We start from the raw sequence: 9,513 nt of genomic DNA, 5'->3' as shown, positions 1-9,513 counted from the left end.
ATTTATTCACGTGCAGTAAATACAAAATGTAAATATCGCTCTACAACGTTTCGATCCTTAAAATCAAATACCTTTACTTCCTTTAGCGTATTTCCCAATGAATTGTCTTACCTGACAACGTAGGGAGAAGTTGTTTCAGAATTAAATGTTGTTTCATAAAATCTTCTACAAAATCAGTTACTCAAAAGTAATATTCCCGCTTTTTTTCTTATTACAGATCTCAAGATGACCATCTATCGGGACAACTGGAGCGACTTCGACATCAGCAACTCCAGTGGGTACCCGGACTATGATCGTGACGAATCCTTCAGCGTATACTTCCTCGAAGAACTGGTGCCCGTTGCTGTAATCTATGGGATCACACTGGTGGTGGGACTAATCGGCAATCTTCTCATAATTTACACGGTGATGAGCTTCAAACGGATGAGAACCATCAGCAATGTGTTCCTAGCTTCACTCGCGACTGCGGACTTACTTGTGGTGCTGATTTGTGTTCCAGTTAAAGTGAGACTTTGTCTTTAAAATATTTTAATGAAAGTATTTTTGAGGAACTTACATACATGTTGCACTGAAAAATGTGCATCATTACTTAAAATTTCGTAGAAAGAGTCGTACCGTAAAACAAGACTACTTCAGCACAGATTTTGTAGTGGTAATTTGTTAGTAGTTGAAATATTTTTTAAATTATTTTACCAAACCAAAACTATGCATCTCAGGTTTAAATTCATGTACCAACTTTTTACCTGAATTGAATGGGTAAATTAAAATAATTTTTTCTTGTATGTGCGTCAGTTTTACCCAGCACTAGAGGTTACAGGGATTTTGTTGTAGACCATTTTTGTACTTGATTTTAGTAGTGTTCCATTAGTATTCCGCTAAATAGCTCCCTTATGTTTTAGTAAAATGATCTTTTTTATGGCAAATTTTACTACATTGTATGGGCTTTTCCCACAGTCTCTCGGCATAATTTCTGTATTGGAGAGCTGATAACTTCCTGACCTATATTTGAGGCATCCTGACTCACAAAATTACTTTAAAACAGCAAAAGAGTTCGTTAAATAATTTAAACCAAAGTTAGAGAATCTTCATCTTCAGTTAGGGAATACTGACAAAGTAACCCCGTTATGCGTCGTACATTAACGTTTCTATTTGCAACAGAACATAACTGTCTTAGAAAAATTGAAAGGGGAAATCAAAACAAAAAATATAGCTGTATCTGTTTTTACTTTAATATTGTCAAAATGGATACATTGTCAAACGCGAGATTTAAAAATATGTTTCAAGTGTTTAAACCTTCGCTTTTGCGTAATTTCATTCTTCTGTTATATGTTTAGTTCACTTACAAACAACTTTATACAAGTTGGAATCAAGGATTAAAATACAACTTTGCACAGCGGTAAAACACTTAAAAAAACCCCGTGGTTTTCTTTCTTAATCGACCTCAAAAACCTTTAACAGTGAAATTTCCCCTATAAACTAATTATTATAAAATAGTCTTTTATTTTAAATTTCAATTGCAGAAATTTAAATAATGTTTAACAATATCAAGAAACTAAACAAACTAAAGTTGACGTGTTTCCGGATTTTGCTGAAAGTACTATTTATTAGGGTAAATCATTCCTCTGAATCTTACCCTGTAGCGCGGCTTATTGCATATGAGGAATTTCATGTCAGAAAAATCACCCTTTGTAACCTTACTATTTCCAATTTAAATAAAATTTGGCATGAAAGATAAAATAAGTAATCCAGCAAATTTTTTGATTTCTATTTTGAAAATCGTTCGATTTATAAGCCAATAAAGACACTCAAAATGTGCGAAAAAAATGAAACTGTGCTTGAAAAGAACTGAAACTTCTCTCTTAATTATAGTAGTATAGTAGATTGTAAAGCTAAAATTAGAGCTTTCTTTCTATATATATATATATATATATATATATATATATATATATATATATATATATATATATATATATATATATATATATATATATATATATATATATATATATATATATATATATATATATATATATATATATATATATATATATAACCTTCTTACGATTAAGGTCAATTATAAAATCATTTACCGTGACGGGGTAATATTTCAAACGAAGGTTCACCCCTATTAATAGTATTTTCAGAAAAATCCTGAAACACGTCAACTTTAGTTCCTTTAATTTTTTCAAATTTTCATTCATTATTTGATTTTTTGTAATTAAAATTTTAAAAAAAGAATGTCTTCTACCCTTTAATTTCCAATTACCCAATATTTAGGAATAAATTTCACCCCGTTAAATGTTTTTATTGCCGGCAAAAAAAAAAAAAGAGTTTAACAATTTAAAGTGTTCTATTGATGTGTAAAGTTTATTCCAAGGTGATTCACACTTGGGTAAAGTTACTTGTTAGATCTTCAGTTTACTGCATGAAATAAAAAAAAAGAATTATATTCTCAACGGTAATTAAGACTTAAAATAGTTTGAAAGATTAATTAAATCTAAAATGCTATGTTATCCATTTTTTCCCGTATGTACACGAAAAATATTTTTCATATGAAATAGTTCTTGGATTCTTTAATCTAAAGGCTTATCATCATTATTGCATAGCATTTCTTCGTACATTTTGCAATTTTAAACTTCAAAAGTTTATAGTTGCTGTAGAAATGTAATAATTCAACATGACGTTATATCGCATTCAGCTGAACAAATCAGAACATTGTTTAATGATGACAAAACTGAAATTTTCTCTACTTCCAATTATATAAACATAATACGTCTCCATACAAGATATATCTGTTGGGATTTGCATCAAAGCAACGCGAAGAGACGACAGGTAACAGGGTAACTATATGTGTACTTATGAATTACAGGGGAAAATGGCAGCACGTTTCAATTTAAATGTAATGCATTTCATCAATTGGAAGCATTTACACTTTGCTAGGCTTCTTGATAGAACTTACACGTATTTTTTTCCCCCAGAAATTAAGGAGACAGTGGAGCCTTACTTTTTTCTTCCTTTTACAAAAAAAGGAAGTATTGTATTCTCAAAAACATTTTCCGTCAAAAATCGGCCTTAATTTCCATTTTGCTCACCCACGAATGGATGTTGAGTTTTTTGAGCAATCACGATTGCTTATTGTTCTCACTTGACTGTTTTTGGCGGTCCTTTGATTTTTCCCGCCGCCACCCTCCGCACCATCACGGTCGACGGGCTACTCACGATGCTGCCTCTCTAGCGAAAGCCGTCTGCAGGTTGCATCCACGTCCTACACACACGTGCATTCATACACAACTACACACACACACGCACACAGAAACACATACACACATGCATACATACAGACACCCACATATACACACACAAAAACATACACACAACTACTCACACATTAATGCCTGCACACAGACACAAACACATATGCCTACACACACATACACATACCCCCCCCCCCACAGACACAAACACAGATGCCTACACACACATACACATAACCCGTACACACAAACACATACCCCCACACACTAACACATACGCCTACATACACACACTCGTGATTGCGAAAAACATAATTTAAATTCAAGTTGTCAAAATTCAAATTAATTTTTCTTTTTTTTTAAATCTGGTTTTAATTTGACCACTGTTGGTGCTATTTAGAGAGTAAACTATTGAATCACATTAAAACTGCTGATAATGAGAAAATGACATTAAATTGGAGTAAAAGGAAGTCATGTGATGCACACATCAGCTCGTTTTTAATATTATTCGATTGTTCTGAAATTTTGCACAGACATTCACATTATTATTACATAACTTTCCATGAAGTTTAACATAGTTAACTTTACAAAGCTTAATTATTTTGTCATTAAAGTTGAAGCATAATTAGCAAAAAAAGTTCCCTTTGCAACAATTTTGATGCATTAATAATATTAACACATGCCATTGCTTACACATATAATAAAAATAAAGGATAACTGGAATTTTAAAATAAATTTAAGCATAAAAAAAATTACACCCGAAATGTTTTTGCAAAATTTCCACGCACAATAGTTTTAAAAAAAGCAAAAATTGACTAAAACATATAAAGTTTTACCATGCATTTAAATCTGGAAACCTTTCCTGGCATTCTGAAAATTATTACAAAGAATTTTCAAAGTTGACAAACATTAGTTATCTCTTGAGTGTGTTGATAAGTATTGCATGACTGGATTGATGTTTTACTACAATGACTTAAATATGCAGTTTTTAAATTAGTTACAAAATATTTTTTCAACTTCTATTTTACAGTTTGGACAGCTTTTCTCTTATTCTTGGACGTTGGGAGAATTTTGTTGCAAGTTTGTTCACTACGTCCAAAACGTGTCAGCTATATGTTCCGTTCTAACCCTCACTTCTATGAGTGTAGAAAGGTTGGTATTGTGATTTTTTAAAAATTATTTTACGAATCTTGTTTTTGAAGCGCTTGTGGGCCGAAAAAAATCGAAATTCTGCAGAGTGCTTAGCCTTAGTGTTGATAATTTGTGATTCTCTAACACTAATTAGTGTGCTAAATTTCGTGTATCTGAGTTAATGTATTCTGCTCTGGCAGGAGATTTTTACATTTTTAGAAAAAGATAAAGTAAGGAATATATTTACAAAATATTTTAAGCTTCGCAGAACTTTAAGCTTTAGTGCAGTATTTTTGTACCTTCTTAACGCAAACTACTAAGTAAAATTTCAAGCTTGTGAGATTTTTTTTTTTTTTCTGATGTCGCAAGAGGTCCGAATTTCGAGAATTTTGGGAAAAAAAATCCTTAAATACAAGTGATACATAACAAAAGAGTACATATTGTCCGTTTTCCAAGAGAAGTCACTTGACTCCTCCCTCGTCACGTGGTATCCGATGATTCTATTTCACTGTTTCCGGCCGAAGGTATGTTCGGATCATAGCATTTAGTTGTAAAAGCAGCAGTTTTTAAAATGTAAGGATTACTAAAATGACAAGACAAGTGAAGCAAGTGATGTAAAGGACACTAAGACTTTTTTGCATATTAAAATTCACCCCCAAGTTAAAGCTGTCTGGCTGTCTCCTTTAGAAACGCGTCTGTTGCTTACCGACCACCTCCACGTAAAATTATACTCTGCGTTCAAGGAGGCGTGCCTTCTCGTGAAAAACGGACTATACCTTATACGCTGCAATAATTTCAATTTTTAATCATCAGGACCATTCCTTGAACCAGGCCCGTCATGTTGAAAGTTTAGGGGGAGGAGGTCAATGCCCCCCTTAGTTGGACAAAATAATGTTTTTACATTGTGGGGGCGGTCATTCAAAGTGGGCGCGGTACCGTGGTTTTATTAAGAACATGCCCTCTCTCCCTCCTCTGGAAAAATTTAAAATACTGGTCCTGTCTTGAACTGAAATAGGCTCTACTTCGTTGTTTATGCGGGGAAAATGATAAGGAAGTCAAGGGTTTTAAATATTTGTTAGAATTTGTCTGTTGTGTTTGATGCATGTTTCAAAGTATTTTCAATTCACTGGATTGAAAATTGGAATCGTTCGCCAGTTGGAACAAAATCTTCGCAGACCTCTGAATTTAAAAATTTGCGTTAGGACTTTAAAAAATTAATGACAGGTCCATTATTTCGAATTTTTCCAGGGAGGGGGGATATACGGCATGACTTAAATGAAAATTTAAAGGAAACCCACAAAGCCGTAGCCACTTACATGACTCGTTACGAAAGTGATGCGCATAATTGTATTGTGATGCGACGATCGAAGGCAGCACAGTAAAACAGGAGGAAAATATAGTGGGGGATCTGTTCTTTAAACGCAGCTGGTCGTCAGTTTGCTCTGAGCATTGTGAGCGTGAAGTGTGTTTTCGACTTTTGTAACACGGCGCGCAATAGAGCGTTTGCTTGAGCAACGATACGCCATAAAGCTTTGCGTGATGCTTCAAAAGAATGCAACAGAAAAAATTCAAATGCTTCAAGGAGGGTGGAGAGGAGGCCGCCGAAGAACTCCGTGATGAACGCCCAACAGCGACCAGAACAGACGCGAACGTGGATCGTGTGCTCGAAATTTTGCATTCCGACCGTCGATTGAGCAACCAGCAGCACCCTGCTGACACCCGACACATGCCCCCATCCGTGGTACATGGAATAGTGACCAAGGATCTGCAAGTACGCAAGGCTTGCACGAAGCTTGTGCCAAAAGTGTGGACGGAAAACCAACTTCCTGGCCCCGATCAGTACCCCGGTGGTACCCTACCCCTTTACAATTCCAACTTGGTTCAATGCGCCTTTTTCCTTTGTTTCCCAGACTCAAGAGAGTGCTGAAAGAAAAACATTGGAATACTGTGGGAAACATCCAAAACCATGTTACAACGCTCCTGAGACACATTCCCGTTAAGGAGTTTCAGGGTGCTTTTGAGGCGTGGCAAACACGTCTCCGCAAGTGTGTTAATGCAGGAAGACAGTATTTTGAAGAACTTTAAACATTTGTACAAGTACGATCAATGAATCTTTTTTCCCCAAAAGTGCGAATTACTTTTATAATGAACTATGTATATGTAAAATTGTTAGCTTTATAAAGTAAGGGGGACCATTCACCCCCTTCCCCCTAACCCCTTTAATGACGGACCTGGTTTAAGGGGTGGTCTGATGTCGTTGATCGGATTAAAAATTCGAAATATTACAGTGTGTTAGGTATGTAGCTACTTTGTAATGTGTCCCCGTATTTAAGGAATTTTACATAAAATTCTCGAAATTTATGCCTCTTACCAAAGCAGATATAATTAGCTCACAAGCTTGAAATTTTACGCAATAGTTTGTGATAGGAAGTCGCAAAATTCCTGCACTAAGCTTCAGAGGAATTTCGAATATTTTGTAAATTTTTTTTTTTGATTTGATCTTTCTCTAAAGATCTCAAAAATTCAAGGCTCGTGAAAGAACAGAACACATTCGTGCGAAATTTTGTACAGCAGTAATTTGTGCAATGGGGGTCAGAAAGTTTTGGCTTTAAGACTAAGTGTTCAGCAAATTTTCGATTTTTTCGCCTCAACCTAATGTGTATGTGTAAAATTAGGAAACACAATGTAAGTAAAGCATTATATAAGAACTAGATTGCAGAAACGTGTTTCGGAGTTTCAAGTAAATTCATTTTTTAATGCAAAGACTACGATCATCTGGAAAAAAAAGCAGTTGAAATTGCAGATTGTGTTCCTTGAAACCACAAATCATGGGTCTGAAACTTAGTTGCCATTTTGTGATTTATGTTGATTTCGTCTTACATAACTGAGCTATATTTATTCATTTCGCATGTGTAAATGTATTTTTACTTCCTTTTACAAAACAAGAAGTATTGTATATTCAGTAAATAACCGCCCATTAGCCAGGGCTAAAGCAGAAATACGTGAAATACACCGCCAGCTCAGTCATTTCCAGCCGAAGACTGCAGTTTCGTGCTTATTAGCACTCATCAGTCCGGCAGAGGAAAGTGACTTTTCTCCGCACACACCCCACCTCTTAGCCGTAGGCCTTAGGTTCCACCGCCCGGGGGGTCCGCGTAGCGGGCCCCCGCACGGCTGGGTGCGGCGGTCGATAGACGGTACGGACGCGCTTGATGCTTATTGCGCCGGGGAAGGTCCCCGTGCTGGGCGTCAACCCAGCTGGGAGTTTACCCCTTAATGTTTGAACCTTGCTCACCATGAGATACAGTCAAAGAGGAAAGTGACTGAGCTGGAGATGGAAAACCTCTTAAAGAAGCCAAGAGTGCGAATCAAACTGGTAGCTAATATAGAATTAGCAGATTTGACGAGTGACTGAAGCAATGGTTCGGTTCAACTCGAAGATTGAACGTGAGGCAAGGTATGTTCAGTAAATTACCGCTAATTAGCCAAGACTAAAGCAGAAATACGTGAAATACACCGCCAGCTCAGTCATTTCCAGCCGAGGACTGCAGTTTCGTGCTTATTAGCACTCATCAGCCCGGCACAGAAAGTGATTGAGCTGGAGGTGACCATTGCTTCGGTCACTCGTCTGGTCTGCTAATTCTATATTAGCTACCAGTTTGTTTGGCACTCTTGGCTTCCTTAAGAAGTTTTCCATCTCCAGCTCAGTCACTTTCCTATGCCGGGCTGATAAGTGCTAATAAGCACGAAACTGCAATTCTTGGCTGGAAATGACTGAACTGGCGGTGTATTTACAAAGAAGTATTGTATTCGCGAATAAAATTTCACTTAAAAAAATCAACCTTAGTTTCCATTTCTCTCACCCCTGAATGAATGTTGAGTTTTTTTTTTTTTTTTTTTTTTCCAACCCGACCACACGTGGATAATTGCCTAAGAACGTATAGACCACCGAAATATCCATTTTGACAATCGCCGAGATAATTGCAACGAGTTTTCTCGTGACATCCGTATGTGCGTACGTATGTCGGTGTTTCTAAAGGGGTCTTTTGCACCTTTTTTGGGGGGGACCTCATTGTTAATTTTGATGGAAACTCAAGTGGTGTTATAATTTGGCGGACACTTCGCAATATATCGCCAGTCTTTTGGTCGCCAAGCTTTGTCGCCAATTTAACGACAAATTTGGCGGTTTTTTTTTTTTAAATCTGGTTTCAATTTGGCCACTGTTGGTCATATTTAGAGAGTTACCTATTGAATCACATTAAAATTGCAAAAATGGGGAAATAACATTAAATTGGTGTAAAAGGAAGTCATGTAATGCACACATAAGCTCCTTTAACTGTAAGAATCAAACAAAAAACAATGTCAATTTAAGAAACTGAGTTTTGACGTTTTCCCATTTCATAGCGACTTTGTTTTTTCATGTTATGAATGAATTAAGCAGTTAACAATTTGATTCTTACCCCTTCAGTTGATCGCATTTCGTTCATTGATCTCCTACACATTTGGAGATTTGATATTTGTTGGCATAAATCGTGTTGCTTTTTAGAATGCAACCTCCTGCGTCTTAGCGACATCCACTATAAATAGTTTCATTTCTTAAATAATTCCCCTATATTGACAAAGCAGTTCTCCAATTAGCAAGATAAAAGGCGAAATTTCTTCGTTTCACCAAATCAAACGAGCTGATTTGTGCCTCACATGACTTCCTTTTACTCAAATTTTATACCATTTTCCCATTATTGGCAATTTTAATGTGATTCAATAGTTTACTCTAAATACCACCAATTGAAACCAGATTTTGAAAAAAAAAATCGCCATATTTGTCGCCCAGTTGGCAACCTAACTTGGTGACCAAAGGACTGGCGATATATCGCCAAGTGTCCGCCAAATTATAACATCACTTTAGTTTACATCTAAATTAACAATGATTTCCTCCCAAAAGGGGGCAAAAGACCCTTTTAGAAACACCCGAATGCAACCAAAAGGGGAGGTGCACAACTAGACCCCACTAGGAGTGCACGTACCAAATTTCAACTTTCTAGGACATACTGTTCTTGAGTTATACGACATACATACGCACATTCAGACGTCATGAGAAAACTCGTCGTAATTAACTCGGGAATCATCA

The 9,513-nt window shown here is 36.1% G+C and overlaps 1 protein-coding gene across 1 annotated transcript in view; it reads left to right on the top strand.

Moving 5' to 3' along the window:
- The first annotated feature begins 225 nt into the window (after nt 1–225).
- The window catches only part of LOC129224355 (QRFP-like peptide receptor), a 40,383-nt gene continuing 31,095 nt past the window's right edge, over nt 226–9,513 (top strand). Inside the window, exons 1-2 of the mRNA XM_054858799.1 lie at nt 226–504; nt 4,285–4,406. Coding sequence (XP_054714774.1) covers nt 226–504; nt 4,285–4,406 — 401 coding nt within the window. The remainder of the gene's footprint in view (nt 505–4,284; nt 4,407–9,513) is intronic.

This window comes from Uloborus diversus, chromosome 6 (assembly GCF_026930045.1).
Source record: "Uloborus diversus isolate 005 chromosome 6, Udiv.v.3.1, whole genome shotgun sequence".
Taxonomy (NCBI): domain Eukaryota; kingdom Metazoa; phylum Arthropoda; class Arachnida; order Araneae; family Uloboridae; genus Uloborus; species Uloborus diversus.
Note: the sequence above shows the minus strand (reverse complement) of the source record. Positions and strands in the feature narration are given on the sequence as shown.